The following is a 23,265-nucleotide window of genomic DNA, read 5'->3' as shown; positions in this document are numbered from 1 at the left end:
ACAGTCAGTCATGAACAAACAGATACGTCCTTAGAGAGGGCAGACTGCTCTGTGCTCTACTTGTACTCTATTAAACACTTTCATGACCCATGATCCTCACCGCTGTGGATGCCGATGCGTAGGCGGAGCTGCTGGCTGGGTCGGTGGCGGATTCTAAAGGAGTGAACAGCCTCCAGTAGAGCCAGAGACATGCGGGCAATCTCTCGTGCATGCAGTTTCCCGTTCCTCACGGGAAGTCCTGACACCACCATGTACGCATCGCCAATGGTCTCCACCTGGGGGCGCCACACAAAAACACATCATTACCCTTGTGAATAGGAAGCACACTTAATTCTACTGAATGTGCACTTGTAGTGTATTTAAAATTTTAAAAGTATATTAAAATTAATCTGTACTAGCAGGTATTATAATATTAATGAAATTAAAGGCCATTTAAGTGTTCTTAAAAAGAGTACTTTTTTAACACACTTAATTAGGATTTTTGGTTACGCTTTATTATAAGGTGTCTATGTTACAGTATAATTATGCATTTAAGTACTGCATAACAGTAATTAACGATATGTACTTACTATAGGGTTAGGATTAGCAGTTACGCTTTATTTTAAGGTGTCTTTGTTACGCTGTAATTATACCTTTAAGTACGGAGTAATATTAAGTAACTACAAGTACTTACTATAGGGTTAGGATTAGAGTTTGGTTTGGTTTAGGGTTAGTTGTATGTAATTATGCATTATTTATAGCTATTACTATAGTAACTACATTTGTAACAATGACACTAAAATAAAGTGTTACCGGCATTAGGGTTAGCATTAGGGTTTGGTTTAGGGTTAGTTGCATGTAATTATGCACAATTTGTAGTAATTACTATAGTAACTACACATGTGTAACAAGGACACTATAAAAAAGTGTTACCAGATTTTACATTTGGTTACACTTTATTTTAAGGTTCCCTTGTTACACTGTAATTATGCAAATAATAACTGAGAAATGTTAATAAGTATGTACTTATGTACTTATAACATGTACTATATAATTAGGGTTTAGTTTAGGGTTAGTTAACCCTTTAAAGACATACACTTATTTTGATGTGTTCGAGTGTGTAATTCAATGTTACATTTAAAGGTAATATATTTTAAATGCATTAAATTGCAACTTCATCTTTATAAATATATGTAATTACTGTGTAATTACTAATTTATTTAAATACATGACAAAAGTTTCAATAGAAATGACATTGAAGTATGTTTAAAGTATATTTATCATTTGTCAGTACATTCAACTGTAAACCTTAACCATATTTTAATATAATTAATATAAGCAATTATGAAATTGCATATAAAGATGTACTTAAGTCCTACTTAAGTGGGTCAAAAAACATTTTCACTTAATTGCAACTAACATGCATTAAAGTGCCTGAAAACATATTCAGACTGGACTTTAAGTCGGCATGAAATCAAAATTGACCCTATTTACTTTGTTGGTGCAAATTACTAGTCTTGTAGTCTGTGCAAGTTCATTCACAAAAAAATCTTTGTAACCTTTAATCAATATCTGAAAATGTATGGGTAGAACATCCCCTTAAAATGTCAGTCTGCTGCGAGCTTTGACATCAAGGTGAATGGAACGCCTACTTTTCTATATCCAATCAATTCCCAGTGGACAAAAAACAAGCCACGCCCTATATTTTCACTCAGAAAATACATTACAATACTAATGTAAAGACGGTCGCAACTTTAAATTACGCTGACTTTAAGTATATTAATTTAAAGTATGTTATTTCTGTAATAAGTACTCTTTTTAAAAGTATACTACTTTTTCACAAGAGTCGGCTCACTGATTGTGAGATGCATCTCAGCCACTTAAACTAACCCGAGCGCTCATGTCGTTGAACAAACGTTGAATGTAATGACTGTCTGTAATTACCTTGTACACATCAAAATTGTCGATGATTGCATCAAAGCAAGTGTAGAGATCATTCAGCAGCGTCACCACCTGTGGCATGTACAAATCGACAAATAGATAATCTATTTATCTCAATACTGCACTCATGATTGTCGCAGTAAACTACAAAATTAGCCTATAATTATTTCCGTGCATCTCCTTCAGGAGTGTTTACTGAATTATACCCGCTGCTGAGGGTTTTCTGACCTGCATTGGTGTGCTCTCAGCTGATAATGCGGTGAAGCCCACAATGTCACTGAAGTAGATGGTGACTGAGTCAAAGGCTTCTGCCTGCACCATCTCTCCTCGCTTCAGCTGCTCAGCCACTGAGCTGAAACAAAAAACACACACAATGAGACACAGCCTCATGCCAGTGATAAAATGAATTCAACTGACAAAAAAAAAAGGCCAAAAGATGCCTTGTGGATTCAGACTTTTAGACAGATTGTCTAAGTGTCTTTTAGACAGTTTTTTGTGAATAAATGTTGCATTTGACTGACACATCTCACATTTTAGTTTTTACGAACACCACTGTTCAAAAGTATTGGATCGGTAAGTTTCTTATGCTCACCGAGGCTGAATTTATATGATCAAAAATACAGTAAAAACAGTAATATTGTGAAATATGATTACAATTTATTATAACTGTTTTCTATTTTAATGTATTTTAAAATGTATTTTATTCCTGTGATGTGAATTTTCAGCATCATTACTCCTTGTGTGTCACATGATCCTTCAGAAATCATTCTAATATACTGATTTGCTGCTCAAGAAACATTTCTTAATATTATCAATGTTTTTATGCATCAATCCTTGATGCATAAAAGCATAAATTACCCTAAAAAATCATACTGATTTTAAACTTTTAGTTGTGTGATTTACAAATGCTTTGCAAATCAGTTTGAACAAATCATTATAAAGAATCAGTTCAAATGAAAGAATCACATCAGGTATTGGTAGCGCTTCCAAAACTGAAAGCAGAAATAAACAGGAATAAAAAATCATTTATAAATATGAAAGATATGTGTGGGACTCACTGTGGGAGGATCTGATAGAGCAGAGCTTCAGCTTTACGTTTCTCCTCATGGTATGCCTGCGTCCTCTCCTCCACCAACTCCTCCAGGTTATTGGCATACTGCTCCATACGGGACAGGAGGTTATCCAGGATGTTGGAACCATATCCACTGAGGCCAAAACAGAGGTGGTGAGGCAGAGACAAGAGATGTGAATGTGTGTCTGACTAACATTATAAATGGACTTCCCTTAAAAGTCTGTACTCAAATCTGTATGAGTTTCTACTGTTGAACACAAAAGAAGATACTTTGAAGAATGTTGGTAACCAGACAGTTGACGGTAGCCATTGACTTCCATGGTTTTCTATACTATGTGGTTACCAACATTCTTCAAAATATCTTCTTTTGTGTTCAACAGAAGAAAGAAGCTCATACAGATTTGAAACAACTTGAGGGTGAGTAAATGATGACAGAATTTTAATAAGAGACTATTAATTATATAAGAGTGCTTTTAAAAAACTAATTTTTAATTATATTAATTTTTTATTATATTTTTCAAATTTTTATTTAGATAAACAGCACTACAGATACAGGGTGACTTAAAATGATAAAAAGTGTAAAATAAACAGTTACCAGTTACATTATGTAAGAATAAACACAGTACATTATGCATATAAATTTCAACTAAAATTTTTAATGTTGAAAAAAAATCTGTTATTTGTCAATTTGTCAAGTCACTTGTTTATAAGATGATTTGTGTTTCAGGTACCGGTTATTCTTGCGGAGCAGTACTTTAATCTGGTTGAAGTCTGGCCTCTCGTTGACATCTTCTGACCAGCAGCGCTGCATCAGCTGTCCCATCTCATCGCTGTGGCTCTGAGGACACAGCAGCGGACGCAGGTACGGCCACCGGCCCTCCACCACACGCTCTATGATCTCTAAACCACAAATTACAGACAGCACAGGAGAGCATGTAAATAAACATTCTCTGGAAAATGAGTTACACAACACTCTACCACACAGGAAATAACATGCACAGATTAAAATATAGATTTAGCATATCAAATTTCACAGAAAACAGTGAGAGTGATCAGACTCCCTGCTGGTGTGAGAAAAAAAAAAGAGACAGAGACAGACAGAGAGCAAATATGTGAGAAAAAGAAAAAGTAAAAGAGATGAAAGTGTCATTCACAGGTTTTGAGAAGACCTTGGACTTAACAAATGTCTTCACAGCAATCAACGCGAGTGATGATGACACGTCACGACCTTCCTGTCCCACTCCACATCTCACTACACTTGGGAATACGTCAAATAAAAGCTCCTTTATCTTCATCATTGAACCTTTAAGTGGATAGCTGGCTCTAAAATATGACTGAATGAATCGCATTCAAAGCAGCTGTGGTTTATACATACACAAGTGTGGCTACTAGTGGCACTAAGCAAGTTTCCATCACCCTGTTTGCCATTGTTTATGAAGTATATAGTCCCGTTTTAAACTTGAGCCAATATTGCCATTCAAACAAACAGATAGTAGTACAGAAATTTAAACATTGTGACTTTAATACATTTAATTATTTATTGTTGTCTTAAATTGTATAACTATTGCCAATGTTCCCTTGTGAAAAAGAAGTGCGCTTAATTCTACTGAATGTGCACATGTAGTGTACTTCAAAACTTCAAAGTATATTTTTGAAAAACTGTACCTGCAAATAATATAATATTAATTAACTACAAGGCCTTATTACTTAGTACACTTTCATGACTATGTTTTTCAACACACTTAAGAACACTTTTAAAATTAAAATTTCAAATTAAAAGGTCATTATGTGTTATTAATCTTTTGTTGTGCTTTAAAGAAGTACAGCTATTTTGATGTGTTGACTAACATACTAAAGCACTTGATTATAATTTTAACTGTATTGTGTTATTCTGTATTATATACATATAATACAGTTAATATATTTAATAATTAGTTAATATATTTTAAACATACTAAATTGCAACTTCATTATTACAAATGTGTAATTACAATTATATTTAAATACATACATGACTTACAATTTTCAATAGAAATCACATTAAAGTATATTTTAGTTTACTATAAATGCTTGTTAGTATATTCGGCAGTATACTTTAATCACATTTCAAAGACAACAGAAGTAATAAAATTACATATAAAAATTAACTTAAGTCCTACTTAAGGGGGTCGAAAGCACTCTAAAAGTTTAACTAACTGCATTTAATATAAATTTAAACTATAAAACGTTTTAACTTAATTGCAACTGACCTGAAATTAAGTGTCCGAAAAAATTACATTCATTTCACACTTTTTTTTTCCTCACACTATTATTTTAAACTCTATTATCTATCTATCTATCTATCTATCTATCTATCTATCTATCTATCTATCTATCTATCTATCTATCACTCTTACTGTGCAAACTGTTAATGCCAGTTTCTCTGTCATTCTGTCATTGCTGTCTTTGACTCCCTTTGTTCTCATGGTGAGCTGGCAGTGCTCCAGATATGCCGCTCATGTTTTGTTGTCTCTCTTTAATGCAGCCACTGGTATGTGTGTGGTGATCTGTTTATGAGTACAGGTGACATCGCTGAGTTTATGTGAATGTGTGTTTGTGTCCATGTCTCTGTGCATAAGTAATACTGACACTGATAGAATGTAAATAAGACATAGAACATAGGCTTCCCATCCCAAAACACGCAAAATAAAGAAAGCAACAGAGACAGTCACTGTCACAGCTGAAAGTAACTAGGATACTTCTAAACCTTTAAATGCAGCATAACTTATAAACGATATCTCTATTGTATGTATTTATGTGAGTGTGTGTATATATATATATTGGCATACTGAACACTTAAATAATGTCTGAATGTCACTGTAGTAAAAAAAAAAAAAAAAAAAAGTGCTATTTTGTAAATACTTTTCTCAGAACCAACTTCACTTTTCTGAGCCATTTTTACAATGACTTTTCACGAGTTTGTGTGCCCATATAATCTTAGTGTAAGTGGTAAACAGATTTGGCTTGCTGTCTGCTATAGAGGGGCTCGGAGAGGATATTCTATTTGAGCTCCGATTGGCCCCCCATAACAGGCAAAATTGTACAAAAAGGAGGAAAAGGGGAGGAGGAGGGATGCCAAAAGAACTAACAACAGGAAGAGGTAAGATGCTGGTTTTTATACCTTGATATTAATTGGAAGATTAGATGGGCGTACTCCTCCCGAAATTACGTTTAATAACTTCACTTAATCAACTGGTGTTTTATTTAAAACCCAAGTGTGCTGGTGTTACCTTATTTTAAAATAAATGCCACTTGATTTGATATTTAGATATCTACTGCAATGACATTTTAAGTGTGCAAAGACTTTTTAGGCCTCTGTTATTAATGCTTTGGCAAATTGGATTTTGGCTTTTGGAAAGCTATTTTCATCTTGCTCACAAAGTGAGTGAGCGAGAGAGAGAGAGAGAGAGAGAGGTGAGGTCAATGTAGACACACAGATGGCATGGAATGGAAAAATTACATGGAAAAGTGACCCATGTTATCAGTTTAATTAGCTACGTAATCTGTCTTAACACATTTTATTTAATGCTGTTTTGATTCACATCAAAGCGCTAAATGAGAAAGCACTCTCATCTGCATAATGACTAACCATTCTCGTGAGTGTAATGCTGCAATTTTCATAATCGCAAATAAAAACGTCTCTTGAAACATGAAATAAGATGCATGTCTCTTTTATGGTTCTCTAGGGGTTAAGCAGAAAGCGACGCTTTTTAGAGTCTGTAGCTAAAAGGGAAAATTCACCCAAATATGAAAATTCTGTCATGAATTATTTTATATTATATGAATTAATTTTCTACGAAATACACAAGCACCAATGACATCAGTCACAGCAAACTTTGGCATTTGGCATTGGGTGCATAAATAAGAGTGTCTGTGATAAAGAAAAGGAAAAAATCTTTAAAAATATACAGTATATATATTTCTGTCAGGAAAACTATCGTCATGATTGATATATGATTGATAATAGCATAGATTTTGTATTGGCGGTATGGTTCTGTTCTGGGCAAGAACTCCCTGTGCATCCATGCAGCCTAGCATGGATAAGAGCAGGGAGAGCAGCAATAACCCCTCTTAGGGTAAACAGAACAGAACCAACATATGCAGATATAATAAATGTCAATAATTTAACACGCATGCTAGTGCTGGATATTAAGGACACCTATTATGCCCCTTTTCACAAGATGTAATATAAGTCTCTGGTGTCTCCAGAATGTGTCTGTGAAGTTTCAGCTCAAAATACCCCACAGATCATTTATTTTGGCTTGTCAAATTTGCCCCTATTTGGGTGTGAGCAAAAACACGCCATTTTTGTGTATGTCCCTTTAAATACAAATGAGCTGCTGCCCCCAGCTTTTACAGCTCGCGATTTGGTTGCTTAACAACAACAACAACAAAGCTGGACAATCTCACGCAGCCAAAATGACGATTGTCAGTAACGGTGTTCAGCCTTAAGCCCGGGACACACCAACTCGACGTCAAAGAACTAGCAGCAACGAAAGCCGACTGTGTTGTCGCCTCACGTCGGCAGCGTCGGGGAAAAAATATGTACTTGAACACACCGAAAGAACTTCAGCTGACTGTCAACTAGCACGCGTACTCTGCGTCTGCGTATAAAGGAGATAACTGTCTATTTAAGCAGATATATTTCTCTATATTCGTCATTCAAAAAGGGAAAGCGAAACTAAGACTGCATGTATACAAACCATAAGCAAAGCAGCGCTTGCTTACCGTTTTGAATATCAATCATGCTGATCACATTCTTTATTCCACTCCTCTCATGTTATTATGAAAATATTTGTGCATTCGAGTGCTCAGGTAAGATGACGTAAATTAGAACAACCTTCTGTCTGTGCCGTCATGACTTATTTGCTTGCTTTCATAACTTTTGCTTATATTCTCGTGAACTGACTCGTTTGCTATACTGAACAGCCAATCAGAGTTCTCTCTCTCTCTGATGGCCCAACGCCTATTCAACATGTTAAATCGGCCGAAAAAAGACGACGAGGACCAACTTCAGCCAACGATGTGGAACGCACTGAGAAAACTTAGTCGGCTGACGCACAAAAACTGCCCGACGGCTGACCGTTGGCTTGGTGTGTTCCGGGCTTTACATTGTTCAAACCGGAGTCGGACACTGATGGAGAGACTCAGGAAGAAGTTACAACTTTTAGAATGCATCTGGACGTATGTAGTTGCTATGTAGTAGCATGTGCCGTCATGTTAATCTTTTGTGCAAATCCAGCATTGAATTGACCCTCGTTTGTGAAGCAGTTTGGCGTAAAATGACGGCATGACAACAACACTCTACAACAACTCTTCCTCTTCTCTAAAGCAGCCCAACATGGCCTCAACCCCTTTGTAGCATGTTCCTGGGGGCAGGACTTATGTGAAATTTTGATGTAAATTTCGTTGTAGTCAAGTCAAGTCAAGTCACCTTTATTTATATAGCGCTTTTTACAATGTAGATTGTGTCAAAGCAGCTTTACATTGATAACTGGTACATTGTTTGGCTGCACAGCAGCTCTTAAAGAATAGTGTCAATGCGGGCAGATCAAAGCACTGTTGAAATCAAATGTCAAGTCAAGTGCCTACCAGCTATTTGTTGTAGTCCTTAAAAAGCGATTTCTGTATAAGAAAATATCTTCCTTTGAATTGAACTTTGAGCGGCATAACTTTGCAGATGTTATTTATGCTCAAACAGCAACATTAAACGCTAACTAAAGTTAAAAAAGTGAAATCATAATCAAGGACCCCTTTAAAATCATTAAATATCATTGATTTGGGGAGTCCCAGCACATGACATATCTATAATATGGTATCAGTACAGATGTATCGCCCTGATATTTCTGACACACACACACACAAATAACATACTGATTATAGCTTCACAGTATTGTGTGTGAGCTCTGACCTTTAGGGCTGAGACAGGGGCCTTCCAGGTAGAAGACGCCCTTCAGCAGGGCGAGTTCCTGGAGGATGATGCCAAAGCTGTAGACGTCACCCTTTTGTGTTCCACATGCAGGTGGGTTGTCGGCACGCAGAAGCTCGGGGGCCGTCCACAGCTTGCCTACAATCGCAAACATTGATGTTACTTGCTTTTATACATGCACACACTCTGCATCTACGTACATGTTGCCACGGTACTAACGTGCATAGAAAGCGTGCAGATCCTCCAAACTGTTCTCCTTGCGGAAAGTTTCCAGACCATAATCTGTGATCTTCAGCACGAAGCGGCTGTCCACCACGCAGTTGGAAGACTTCAGGTTGCCGTGGGAGACTATGACGCTGTTGTGAATGAACGCCATTCCCTGAGTGGTGAAAAGATGACACTCTTACAATGACATCTGACAGCATCCATCGTATTTACCAACACAGAACCACGAAAATATTAATTACAGACCCTCTTGCAACTGCAATATGCTTTCCGGAGTAATAATTTGCCCGTCAAAAAATTGACATCCTCATAAACCCTTTCAAATTATGTCTCATCCCAACATAATGTCACACTGAGAACAGTATTTTAAAAAATGTAAAGCAGTTCGCTGTAGATTCAAACAGTTACATTCTAGTGTTCTTTTGCCAGAAACATTAAAATAGCATGACATTTTTCCCTTTCTTTCTCCCACTGAGATTAAGCGGGATGACGGTGAGACGCTCACCTTAACGATGTCATTGATCAGAGAATAGCGGAACATCCAGTCCAGAGTGATTCCTTCACTCTCCATGAGGTCCTACAGGTCACAAACACACACACCATTACATCATGTGGCTCATGGGTAAGTAAGTAAGCCATTTGTAGACTGACTTTTGAAGAGTGTAAACACTAGCTGGGTTTCCATCCAAACGTGAAGCGAATCTTTTCAAAGTTCGCAAAACAAACAAACAAACAAAACAAAAAAAACAAACAAATGTGAATTAGGTGCGTTTCCATCATGTTGTTTGAGTGGATGATGGTGGTATTGGTAACCTAGTAACCAACAGTAAATAAAACACCATCAGTGGAAATAGCTGATTAGTCACATGGGTTTAAGGTTCGCTACGTCAGAATTTATTCGCAAATGTGATTTCCATCTCCCATTATTTGCATTAACACTTTTTCGCACAAGTCAAAAACCACCTCAAGCGAGCATAAAAACTTTTTTGCGATTTAAGGGATTTTTTTTTTTCCAGAAATTTGCCGTTTCCATCACTCGTTTCTGATGTGATACTTCAAAATGCGCATGAAAACAGGGTGATGGAACATAGCTACTGTGGTGCTTTCAAAACAGTGCTCTGTTTGCTGGAGTTGTCTGACAAAGCAACATTGGCATGAGTTTGGGGGCGGGACTACCAGTTTTTTTTTAAATCAATTTTGCAGTGTCTTTTAATGGTGCTTTCAAGTCCTCCTGTGAAGTTCATATTTTTAAGAAGTCATAATTTTGACGTCAGGTGCATTCAAATCTCTCTGCATTCAAAAAGTCGGCAGCAAAGATGGCAATGTGCTCTTTCTACATATAATGCAACAAGATTTTTTTTTAAACTTTACTCTTACAAAACGATGAATAAAGAATGTGCATTGGGTGCGTTCTTGATTTATGTTTTTATACAATTTATGAAGGTGCTGTAAATTGAATTGTTATATATTCTATCGTAATTGTACAATTCTATGGTACTTTTTTCATGCAACTTAGTTTCATTGTAAATAAAAAAACAAACAAACAAAAACATTCATTTTAACAAATTACCATTAATACAGTTGCGTCTATTGCATTTTCTCACTGACAACTCAAAAAAGTTTAAAAGTTTCCCACTCATAATTTCAACTTTGTTGAGATGTTCATGTGCGTAAATACGATGTTTCTGACATGATAAATGTAAATGAAAAAATTACATTATAATTGTAAAATACATGTAAAAAAAATAAATAAATAAAAAAATGTTGCTATGGCAAATCACTGAGATAAATAAGTTGAAGTACTACAGTTACTCTGAGGCATGGTAAAAGCATGGTACTCTCAGAAAATCAAGAAAACTAGATTTAAACAATAAGGCTAAACGTGTTGAGCTATATAACAATAATTCATTTTCTGTCTATAAATGTAACCAAACAGTTGTTCCCTTGTCTAATAAAACATGTAATATATTAAAGCGTCTTTGGTGTTTCCATGGTTTCTACAAAATAAAACCGGAAACCGAGGGTAACGCGGATATGACGCCACTGACAGGCGACTCTCGGACACGTCCCAGATCCTTGGTTAAAAATCGTTATTTTCTCACGATTTACAAATAGTTCGAAACATTTGGGATATTGTAAGTACTCAACTGAACAAAATATATAACACTAGCCAAGTGGTTTTTGGATATTTTACTCTTACATATTGTGCCTTTAAGTTTGGGAAAGAGCTTACAGAGTGATGGTAGAATAAGCAAGTGGTGATGATTATTTTTGTGTTTGTGAGCATTTATGTGTTTTTGAAAAATTTTTCTGACTCTTAAAATTTGTTTATTTATTAATGCATGCAGTGAAAATGTTGGCAAAGTAAGCCCTGGTTGTTGTAAAAAAAAAAAAAAAAGTGTGGCATAAATATGAGCTGTCTATTAATACATCTATGGCATATAGAGCAGTCATGTGTGTGAGTGATCACCTGTAAGCTGCCTCGAGGGCAGTACTCAGTAAGGATGCAGATGTTGGGTGTGTCGATACAAGCGCCGATAAAGCGCGTCAGGTGCTCATTCTGAACATCTCGCATCTATAATAGGAGGAGAAAAGAGCAGAAGGGAAAAGAGAAGGGAGGATGACATGAGGAGTAGTGGACAAAGAGAGAGAGAGACAGAGAGAGAGAGAGAGAGAGAGAGAGAGAGAGAGAGAGAGAGAGCTGTTTAGTCCCTCTTTTCCATCAGTCCCCAGCTATTAATATCTCCCAGAACATCATATAAACTTAATTATGATGAAGGCACCTGGCAAAAAGCACAAAACGGCATGGACGCACACTTACATGTTTGAGTTCAAACAGCACTTTCCTGGTGAGCTCAATGCGTTTCTTGTTGACATACTTAATGGCTGTTATGTTTCCCTGGAAAAGAGGCATCAACACACATTAGTTTCACCCTGATTGTTGTCGTGGGCTTAGCAAAGAGTCTGAGGGCTTTGGAGACGGATAAAAAATGCCTCATCATTTAAGAGAAAAAAAGAGCAACATAATGCGTTAATTAAGCACCATCCTAATTAATGGAGAAAATGATGACATGTGGACATGAATAGCGCTCATCCTCAGGGGTTCTGCTTAATTGGAGAGGATCTAGCTCAACAGATGAAGAACTGGCCATTAGCCCGGGCCAGCCGATGGTATTATGGAGGAACTAAAGCCGAACCCTTCCATTATTTGACACTTCTGTTGCTAGGCAGGATATGTTATTTTTAAGTGTAAAAAATAGCACACAGGTAGAATGGTAATTAGTAAAACAGGAAGAGATGGAAGTGGACGGGTCGGAGCAGACCAGTGTCCTCTCTAATTGGTCAGAATGAATGGGTCTAAATAATAAACCTCCTATTTTGACTCTTCATTGTGTATTTTTAGTTTAACCCTTGTAATTAGCAATTACCCTTGCACACCTGCAGGTAATGGATAGGTGTGTAGGAGAAAGGACCGAAAAAAGGAGAAAAGTCAAAAATCAAAAACAAAAGACAGTCCCACACATTATCAATGCTTACAAAAGTATCAAAATTTCTTTATTTTCCGCAACGTTTCGGTCCCATGACCTTCATCAGGCATATCCAGACAAACTATTCAAAGCACAAACATATATAAAATCAACTCATGGCCAATCACTGTAAAGAACCATCAATTATCAATCAAAATCAGTGACTTCATTACATCCTTACATCCTCCTCATCACCAAACAAATAAGCCACTTCGGGGAAAAAAAAAATTGTCTGGATATGCCTGATGAATGTCATGGTACCGAAATGTTGCGGAAAATAAAGAAATTGATACTTTTGTAAGCATTGATAGTGTGCAGGACTGTCTTTTGTTTTAGTTTAACCCTTGTGAAAAAGAGGTACACTTCAGCATACTTAAAAATAGTGCTTTTTACAGAAACAGTATACTTTATTTGAAGTATTTAAAGTGAAATTTGAAGACGTGTCCAAGTAGCATGAGAAGATGCATGTCTAAACCAAAAGTGGCCTTTTTCATCAATATTTTATTGTACGCAAGTACAGTTTTTAAAAAATATGCTTTTAAGATTTGAAGTACATGTGCATATTCAAAACAATTAAGCACACTTCTTATTCACAAGACAAAGGATATTAAAATTTCACAGTATCATGATTTTGAAAATCATCCAATCAGATCGTTTCACTTCTATATAATTTCTGTGAGTCAAGGTGCACAGATTTAATCAGTCTATTGGGAAATAAAATCATGTTTAACGTGTCTCAGGTTGCTACTATGAGAGCTATTGAGAAAGAACTAATTGCTGGGTTTACCAGGTTTATCAGGTTAGTGGCATAAAATCTTTGAAAGATACTCAGTGTAGGTTTATACGCAGGTATGCAATGTTATATGGTATATTGGTTATACAGTTACAATATAATACTAACTTAAAGCTAATTTTTAATAGCACTGTTAAATTTCCAGTGCTTACTATCATATTTTCAATCATATTTAGAGATTGTTGGGGAGCATTTCCATTTGCAAATCAGATATAAATCCTTAAAATGAATCATTTGAAACAACTACACATTTTATTTAAAAATGTTTACAATAAAAGACAAAAACATCATGAGATTCGAATGCAACCTAATGGGCCCATGTGGCACATCCACCTTTCACCACCAAAAATTGAATACCTTGTAGTAGCCAGTCTTGGCATAGATCTGGAAGTTTCCATCCATTGTCAGCAGTGAGCCATAGTTAGAGCCTCTCTGTGTGTGGAAAAGAGGAGTAGGACATTAGTATGTTTACTCAAACTATTTGAAACTATTGGAAATGACAGTATGTTTCCACTCACCAATGACATGGTGAGTTTGCTGCAGGTTCTGCGCAGCACCTTATCCATGTTACTCATCTGGATGTCTTCCCAGTGCACACGCCACAGTTGAGCGGTCAATTCATTCTCTAGCTTCAGCTTCCTGATGCCCGCAGAGTGACAGACAGAGAAAGAGACAGAGAGAGAAAGAAAGAAGAGTATAAATAAGCAGAGGAGAGGGACAATGAGAGATGGGATGCAATGGGGGAAACAGATAAAAAAAACAAAGGAGGATAACAGACCCAAATTAAAAGATAGTGTGTCATAAATGTTAAATAACTGTCACTGTCAGCACTGGAATATTGAAATGGTACATGTAATAATAGATTAAAAAAATCCTTGAGAGGCAAAGAACTTCGAAGTTTTATTATTAGCATTATCAGCATTTGCAGGAATATTATCATATAATGACTGAAGCATGCAGACATTTATAGAATTAATACAGAGCATAACAAACACAGTCTTATTGTCTGTATATATAGTTGGGTTATTCTACAATTGCTGCGTTGTTTTCTAAAAAATAAATTCATTAATGGACATGTTAAACTTACCTTGTCTAATACAATAATTTTCATTCTTATCTTACACAAGGTCACACTAATTAACTAGAGGATATAAAGAATGAATTTCATTTTCCATTGACAGACTGTCACATTTGTTAGTGGTGTTACATGTTGACCACTTATAAAAAATAATTTTTCATGGATTAATAGAATTTGTGTTTTTGAAAATGGTTTTGTACCATTTCAATTTATGTCAAAGACATTTTACAATAGGAATTTTGTGGCATAAACAATTTTTTTTTTTTAAATGTAATCTCCCTGTTTTAATAGGACCTACATCAACACAGGAAAGAAAACTGTACTTGTCAAAATGGAGATAATTTATTAAAACATATATTATTTTCTATAAAGGAAAAGTGTACACTGCAGTTGGACGTTTTATCATTTGAAAGTGAGCAACAACATCTGCCAGAGCAATTGTAGAGAGACCCATTGGAGAATTTAATATTCACAGAACGTGGCTGTAAAAAGAGGTAGATAAAATTACAGAAACAAAAGATCATAAATGCACAGATAACTGACAGCTTAAAAGCAGGGGTCTCCAATCTTAAAGGGTTAGTTCACCCAAAAATGAAAATAATGTCATTTATTACTCACCCTCATGCCATTCCACACCCGTAAGACCTTCGTTCATCTTCGGAACACAAATTAAGTTATTTTTGTTGAAATCCGATGGCTCAGTGAGGCCTCCATAGCCAGCAATGACATTTCCTCTCTCAAGATCCATTAATGATTGCTCCGAAGCTTCCTGAAGCAGTGTTTTGAAATCAGCCATCATTTTTGGCGCACCAAAAATATTCTCGTCGCTTTATAATATTAATATTGAACCACTGTACTCACATGAACTGATTTTAATATGTTTTTAGTACATTAATGGATCTTGGGAGAGGAAATGTCATTGCTGGCTATGGAGGCCTCACTGAGCCATCGGATTTCAACAAAAATATCTTAATTTGTGTTCCGAAGACTGATGAAGGACTTACGGGTGTGGAACGGCATGAGGGTGAGTAATAAATGTCATTATTTTCATTTCTGGGTGAACTAACCCTTTAATGTGAGTGAGAGCTATTTAAAGGGATAAAATAATCAGCTTGAGCCTAATTGATATACCTGAAGAATAAACTCTCTGCGTCTTCATAATGACAATAACACACTGTTGTTATTTTCACTGTTAGTTACTCATATATAGGTTACTATCATATGCAGCCTGTCATATGTATCATACGTAAAATACGATGATTTGCTTGGAATGCGTCACACTGTTCATCCCTAATCCTCTGTCATGTTTCACACAAAACAAAACTCTAGAGCGGATGCTAATGGCTAGTATGGCAGTGCTGCTTAATATGATTGTGTTCATACAGCATTTTGTTTTTTTTTTTAAGAGCATGACAACCCCATTCTATAACCGACTCACAACCGCATTCTCGACAAACCCGCACTGAACAACTAGCTGTCTGCCACGTCATATAATGTGAGAGCCACAGTGAACTGTATAATCACGACTGGTTTATTTTACTCATGGAGACGGAGAAATGATTCACATTTATCCGCAGATCCACCGGAGCTGCAGTAAGTGCGAGCTGTGAGGCGTGCAGCTCAAACATACTCTCTGCATTTGATGGTTGTTTAAAATCCTAGTTGGTTAATTGTTAAAAAATACCTGATAGATGAACTCATACCTCGATTGGACTCGTTTGTTTAATAACATGCTGTCAATTGTAATAAAACATCTCAATGTTATAGACATCACCATTTTTGATACTGTCACTGAATGTGGTTGTGACTTCAGCTGTTCGTTCATACAGATATGTATTCAAGCAGATACTTAAATATGCTGAATGAACTAAACATTTCAAGATTCACACCTTGCTGTAAATCCCAAACAGTGACTATGAATGCAGCCATCATGGACATTTGTATTACTGATAGATGCCTTTTAATTCTTGGCACTTTATTAATTTTTTATGATGGTATTTTTATTATTTTTTTTAATTTGTATTTTATGAGAAAATGTTTGAATAAAACGTCGAAAGATTAATGGCAGAAGTTACAAAAATAATCAATAGATTAATCGATCTTCAAAATAATCATTAGTTACAGCTCTAATCAAATATTCTATTAATTATAATGAAATCTCTTGATATCCTGACTTAATGAATATTGTTGATTGGCACTGCTGAATTCTTAATACTTTTTCTGTTAACCCATCAGACAAAATGGACAAAATTGGGTAAAAATTGACAAACAAAAATACTTTTAAAATCTATGGAAAGCACAGCTGTTTCAGCAGCTGGGTGAAAGCTGGATGTCCATCTGTCATAATACATCCTAAATTTGTAAGTAATAATTTCTATGAATGTATATGACTGGGGCATATGCCAGTCATCAACTCTCTCTTTCTGTCTTACACACACAGAACCTTCTTATTCCATATGCAAGAACTGAAATAAACAAGTTTGACAGAAAACTCTGACCCTACCCCAACTGTAAATAGAAATATGTGTAATACTATGTGTAACATTTATTTAATGTTTTTTGAATTGAATGTTCAAAGATCTCTTTTTTATATTTTCCATGCAAGTATTATATAAAAATAATTGCAATCAAATAAAAATAAAATTAAGGTAATAAAATGTGCATCACTGATCTACAGCATATTTGGACAACAGCTTAAACTTTGACTTTTCAATAAAGCACAACCATCATTGGCTGCAATCCTCAGCATGAATTTAACAGAAATCATTTGCATTTCATTGTCATTGGATACATGGTCACATATTGAATAAAGTGATGAAGTCATGGTGACGTAGACTGAGTTGCTATATCTGTCTCTGTCGTGGTCTGGCAGTAAGTTCCCTAATTAAACATCAGGAACAGATAGAGGAGGAGAAAGACAGAAAGAAAGACAGACAGAGAGATATAATATCAGACCCAGATCGCCCAAAGATCAGTATTTGCACACCTGACATGTAGTGTTACACCATGTCTGCACTGCAGGCCAATGACATGATAAAACAAGAACGCTCTTGTTATAAAAACGCTCTAAATTTGTCATGTCGCTCGCTCTCAGTATAGACACTGTGTTTATCTGCACGGGTTTCAACTGACCTGTATATGAAGACTGTGACCGTTACGATGATGATAAAAATGAAGCACACCACTATGGAGATCATCTGGTGCATGGTGACCGTCTCTGAGGAACAAAACCAAGAACATAATCTCAACACATCTGAATTTCATTATACTTCACAGAGACAGCAGTAAAGTAATCTGACCTGTTGGCATAATTTCATACATATTATATTTTCTGTCCTCCTCAGTTTTTGAAATTCGTTTCAATGAGAGGAAACTTCATGAAATTGACAAAAATCCAAATGTGCAATGAGGGCTGTTGATAAGTAGGCCAATTTTTCTTGACAAAGGACTAATTCTAAATCAGATGGGTCATTCCCACTATGCAGTACATTTCATCTTTTCATCTCTTAAAGAAATAGTTCACCTCAAAATGAAAATTATCCAATAGTTTACTCACTCTTAAGCCATAATATGACTTTCTTCTTTCAGCTGAACACAGTCCGAGTTATATTAAATAATATCCTGGCTCTTCTAAGCTTTGTAATGGCATTGAATTGTGCCCGAGTTTTCGAAGCTCCAAAAAAGTGCATCCATAAATCTTAAGAGTAATCCATACGACTCTTGTGGGTTAATAAATGCCTACTGAAGAGAAGCATTAGGTTTTTGTAAGAAAAATATCAATATTTAAAACTTTAAACTATAATCACTGGCTTTCGGCAATGGCCGTACGCGCAATCACAAGAGAGTTGAGTTCCGGTGGAATGGTGACCTCCGACCCGACGAATGATGTAGGACGTAGACATTCATTATGATGGATGGATGAGATTTTTGGAGCTTCAAAAACTTGGGCACTATTCAATGTCATTACAAAGCTGGGAAGAGTCAATATTATTTAATATAAATCAGATTGTATTTGGCTGAACTAAATGACTAATCAATTAATAACTATGACAACAAATTAAGGGAGATGGTGCAAACTGAAAACAAAGTCCAAAAGGTGTGATTGTGACAATACGCCCCCTCCCAGGAAGGCGCGACCCTGTGCCAGGAGATGGATGGAGGAGGCTTAGGCGGAATACGGGGACCCGGGAGAGGGCTCAACAGAATAGTCCAGGGTGAAGTAGGTGGAGGAGTGATCCAGGGGATGGCCTTGAACAGAGGAGGATGGTGACTGGTCCAGGCCACAACTGAGACTGCGCCCCACGGCAGCGTAGCAGGAGGGAGGAGCCATGGAGACGTTGTAACAGATGCCACCATGGGGACAACTGGAGGCGACGATAACGTAGAGGGAAGAGCCCACCACGCAGCCAGAGAGCCGATGACGTGAAGGACACCGATGGCCTGGGCGACCGCGATGGAGCCACAGCAACAAACCCCCGAGGTGGAAGCAGGGATCCGGAGGGTGGAGGTGGAGCTGAAGTGACCGAAGGCGGAGGTGGAGCCTGAGGGAGGGCAGAGCTAGCCGCAGGAGGCGGAGCCGATGTCCCGGGGGAGGCCAGCGAGGCCGAATGCCTGATGGTCACTGCTGACGTCAAGGGTGGAAGGAGTGTAGGCGTAGGAGCCAGGGCGATGGGTTGAGGGGGAGTGGAGCGCTCTGAGGCCGGAGGCAGAGCCACGGGCTCCTCATGCCCAGGAGGAGATGGCTCCCAGCAGTCCCGAGGTGAATCCACGCCACTGAGAGGAGGCTGAGGAGAAACTGAAGGGCTAAGGGAGGCAGGCGTGGCTGGGGACTGGAGAGGGGCTTGGAGAGCGATACAAAATCCCAGAAAAAATAAAGAAGTCTCTAAGACATTCTGGAGAGGTGGTGGAAGAGGGAGGTTTGGTGGGACCAGAGAACTATATATGTAACAGACAGATTTAGATGGTTGTAAAACAGGCAGAAAGTTAACCTCTCCAAAATCAAAACAGTTCTCCCATGTGCTTGTGAAAAACTCACTCTCAGTGGCAGGAGGGTGGGCAGGTTGTAAAAAAGAAAAACAAATACAATGTTCAACGAACAAAATAAGGGTTTAAAAAAAAACGCCACAAATCTTTTCTAGGTCTTGCCTTCTGTCACGGTGTGTAGCAGGAAGGAACACAAAGAAGATGAAGGATCAGAATTACTTTAATAACACTCGTTAAAAGAGGCAAGACAAACTGAAGAAAAAAAAAACAGAGAGAACTTAAATACTAGAGATAACGAGTGAACACAGCTGAACCAAATGACTAATCAATTAATAACTATGACAACAAATTAAGGGAGATGGTGCAAACTGAAAACAAAGACCAAAAAGGTGTGATTGTGACAGTTTTACTGTATTTTTGATTAAATAAATGCAGACCTGGTGAGCATAAGCATTAAAAAAATCCTACCGATCCCAAACTTTTGAATGGTAGTGTAAATAATTCCACTATTTTGATATGAGCCTTTTTGGTCTGGGTCCTTAATGACATCATTCTCCAGGAAGTGACAATTTTGGTTGAAAAACAACAGCACAATCATTAGTAAGTATTAGATGGATTTGATGAATTCTGTGATGTTTTGTGCTATTAGTTGGTTTCCATCTTATCCCATAAAATTACAGAAATTGGTATGGTTGACGTGCCTGATCTTTACCAGAGCGAGCATATTACAGTAAGTCTGGTGTAACCTTTCACAGAAATACACCCGCAAACACAAGCATTTTCATTTTAAAAGTTAATGAGACCACAGAGTTACAGCAAATGAAGCTCTCACAATAATGATCAACTGCCGTGGTTTTTTTTTTTGGATATGTTATTAACCTAAATTTAATTAAGAAAGATTAAAGAGCAGCATTAAAACAATATGAAACATTCCTTGATTTAATTTTCAAGTTAATCATTAACTCCCAGTGTTTCATCCCACTTAAAAGTTTTTGCGTTCATGTTCTGGTCTTTATTTCAAAACCGACTGCACAGATTCTACTTTAAAATATTACAATGAATTATAATGAGAAACATTACTTGGCAACACTTTACACTTCTATATATAATGTATGCAAATGTATACATGTATGTAATGTATATATTCCTGTATGTATATATATATATATATATATATATAATATATTCATGCATACATTCAGCCAGTCATTGCCACAAAATATACCCTAACAGGGTTAAAAAAAAAAAAAAAAAAAAGAAACTATAAGAAATGGCTGACTGTACCTCATCTTGCTTATTGCATGGCTACATATAAATGCAAGCACATGAAATATTGCATCTAATTTAAGATAGATTTTGGAACACGATTTTGGCTGAGATTAGTGGAGTCTGGTGTTTTTTCATACAGATCTATTATTGCATGAGTTATATGGAGCTGCACTTACTTGCCAGGCAGGCAGGGTTGTCATTTTTGAAGCCACACAGAGGGATATCTGGAGGCGGACTTCCCTTCAGCCAGTGCACCTTCATCCCTGGCTCTGGAATCATCTGCTTCTGACTGCCATTATACACGGACACAATCTAGGACATACAGCAATCATTTCAGCGGCGGTGAGGTGGGTTTAGCCAGTAATGTATTTTAAATGTGAAAAGGTGTATGTGATCAGATGAAGGCCTCTGTACCTGATAAACTCCTGTATTCGTGTCGGCCATGTCCCATAGAGCAAAGTCAATCTCCCGATCGCCATTCTCATCTAGCTGAACGAGTCCAGTAACCCCTTTGAAGATGAGAAAATAAATAAATCAGATGTTTACAATATGCTAAATGTGTTAAAATGTACTTTAAAGTAGAACTGACATTATTACAGTGCACTTTTTAAAAGTGTACTAAAATATCATGAACGTGTACTCTCTTTAAAGTACACTTAAGTGGCTTTTTATTTACTTAATATTATATTATCTGCAAAGTATCATTTTTTTTTTTTTTTTACTTTTAAGTGTACATTCAATACAACTAAACAAGGGTTGTATTCAGCGTTTGGTCTAATTTGCACTGGCACATCATTAATCATTTATCATGTAGCAGTTTAAATATCATTGATGGATGAACATAAGGCTAAGGCCGCCAGTAACAGATGCACAGCACCTGTAGGGAAAAAAAAAAAATCCATGGCTGAACCACACAGGGGAAGGAGGCTAAAAGATAATCACACCTCATTTATCCAGTAGATTTTCCCATCATTGATGCAGTAAGCACTGAGCAAGCACACTACGCTTCTTGCCAGCAATGTGACTCTTTCCCGGCACTCAGCATTAATGGCAACAAACCTGACCGTGCTTTTCTGATGCCTGGCACTGTGCCTAGCACACCTGAGTTCTGCTAACCCATGCAGAGACATTCATAAGATGAAGACATAAGCTGTGATTTAACAAGCCATGGCTGGGTTTTCTTGACTTATTATACATATTTAAACAGTTTTTTTTTAAACAGTCTATCTGTTTCAGAGCATTAGATAGCTTTCTTAACAGAAAATGACACCTTTTAACTTCAGATCTAGAGGTCTTTTTGGGTGACATGTTTTGTGTGTTTGTGAAATAAACTGGCCACTGAGAGGAAGTACAACTGAAAAAGAAGTAAAATTTAGCATTCTTTTTTTAAAATGCCCCTATTATGGATTTTTGAAAATTACCTTTCATGTAGTGTGTAACACAGCTCTAAGTGAATGAAAACATCCTGCAAAGTTTTAAATCTGAAAGTGCACCGTATATAAAATTATTGTCTCTTAAAAATAAGAGTCGACTCTGAGTCAATTAAACGAGTCGTTTGTAAAACGAATCCCAAGCCGTTTTGTTGTGACATCAAAACTAAACATTAGCATATTGCCCGCCTACTTATTGCACGTGCAGACACCAGGGAAAACTGTGAGGAAACCCCTCAAACACAGCCAATAAGTGAAGAATCAGTGGTTAAAGTTCATCTTTACAATGATCCCACAGCAGTATAGCCCGAACCTTATGCTGTGCCAACTTCTTCCTCCTCCGAATTACAACCTGTAAGTATGATTAATAATTGTTGCTGTTATGTTCTCCGTAGCATGCACAATACGTATTTAGTTGTGTACGCTCTGCTCAGCTTGTAGGTCTCCGGCTAACCAGCTAACAGCAATATGTGTTCGCTTACAATTGTCTAAAAATGTGTCAAATGTTTGTCATTGTTATTACTTGGAGTTATGATAAAGAATAGAGCAATACGTTGGTGTACAACTGCAGTGCTTTATCAATACGTTTCTGCGTTGGGCTAACGCATATACCATGACTGTTTATGTGTTTACCACCGAGCTGTGGGCTAGGTTCGCTAACATAAACACAAAACAACTTATTTTTAGAACAGAGCAGAGTACCATCATTATTATAATATAATGTAAGTGATGCAAGCACTGTATACTGTAGTCCATGTTAACCAGCAGCACCATCTGACCAATGACTGCAGATTAGCGTCATGCAAACGAGGGGTTTGGAAAAATGAATTGTTGAGCGAATCGTTTGGGAGTCGTTGAGCAAATAAGGTAAAAATAAATGCATATATTATAAGACAAAGTGTTTTTTGACCACGCATGATTGTAAACCTGTTGTTGGGGACTCCAAAAACAAAAATAGGAACCTTTCAAATGCCATAATAGGGGCATTTTAAAAGAGGAC

At 36.8% G+C, this 23,265-nt stretch overlaps 1 protein-coding gene across 1 annotated transcript in view; it reads right to left on the bottom strand.

Moving 5' to 3' along the window:
- Positions 1-23,265, bottom strand: part of npr1a (natriuretic peptide receptor 1a) — a 99,902-nt gene that overhangs the window by 3,902 nt on the left and 72,735 nt on the right. Inside the window, exons 6-20 of the mRNA XM_051873129.1 lie at positions 21,250-21,344; positions 21,012-21,147; positions 17,716-17,800; positions 14,024-14,144; positions 13,863-13,937; positions 12,007-12,084; positions 11,656-11,760; positions 9,691-9,762; positions 9,180-9,339; positions 8,943-9,098; positions 3,724-3,892; positions 2,979-3,125; positions 2,149-2,272; positions 1,924-1,992; positions 101-275 (exon numbers count right to left, since the gene is read on the bottom strand). Coding sequence (XP_051729089.1) covers positions 101-275; positions 1,924-1,992; positions 2,149-2,272; positions 2,979-3,125; positions 3,724-3,892; positions 8,943-9,098; positions 9,180-9,339; positions 9,691-9,762; positions 11,656-11,760; positions 12,007-12,084; positions 13,863-13,937; positions 14,024-14,144; positions 17,716-17,800; positions 21,012-21,147; positions 21,250-21,344 — 1,767 coding nt within the window. The remainder of the gene's footprint in view (positions 1-100; positions 276-1,923; positions 1,993-2,148; positions 2,273-2,978; positions 3,126-3,723; positions 3,893-8,942; positions 9,099-9,179; positions 9,340-9,690; positions 9,763-11,655; positions 11,761-12,006; positions 12,085-13,862; positions 13,938-14,023; positions 14,145-17,715; positions 17,801-21,011; positions 21,148-21,249; positions 21,345-23,265) is intronic.

The sequence above is a fragment of the Ctenopharyngodon idella genome, chromosome 19 (assembly GCF_019924925.1).
Source record: "Ctenopharyngodon idella isolate HZGC_01 chromosome 19, HZGC01, whole genome shotgun sequence".
In the NCBI taxonomy this organism is placed as follows: domain Eukaryota; kingdom Metazoa; phylum Chordata; class Actinopteri; order Cypriniformes; family Xenocyprididae; genus Ctenopharyngodon; species Ctenopharyngodon idella.
This window is presented reverse-complemented; position numbering and strand designations above follow the sequence as displayed.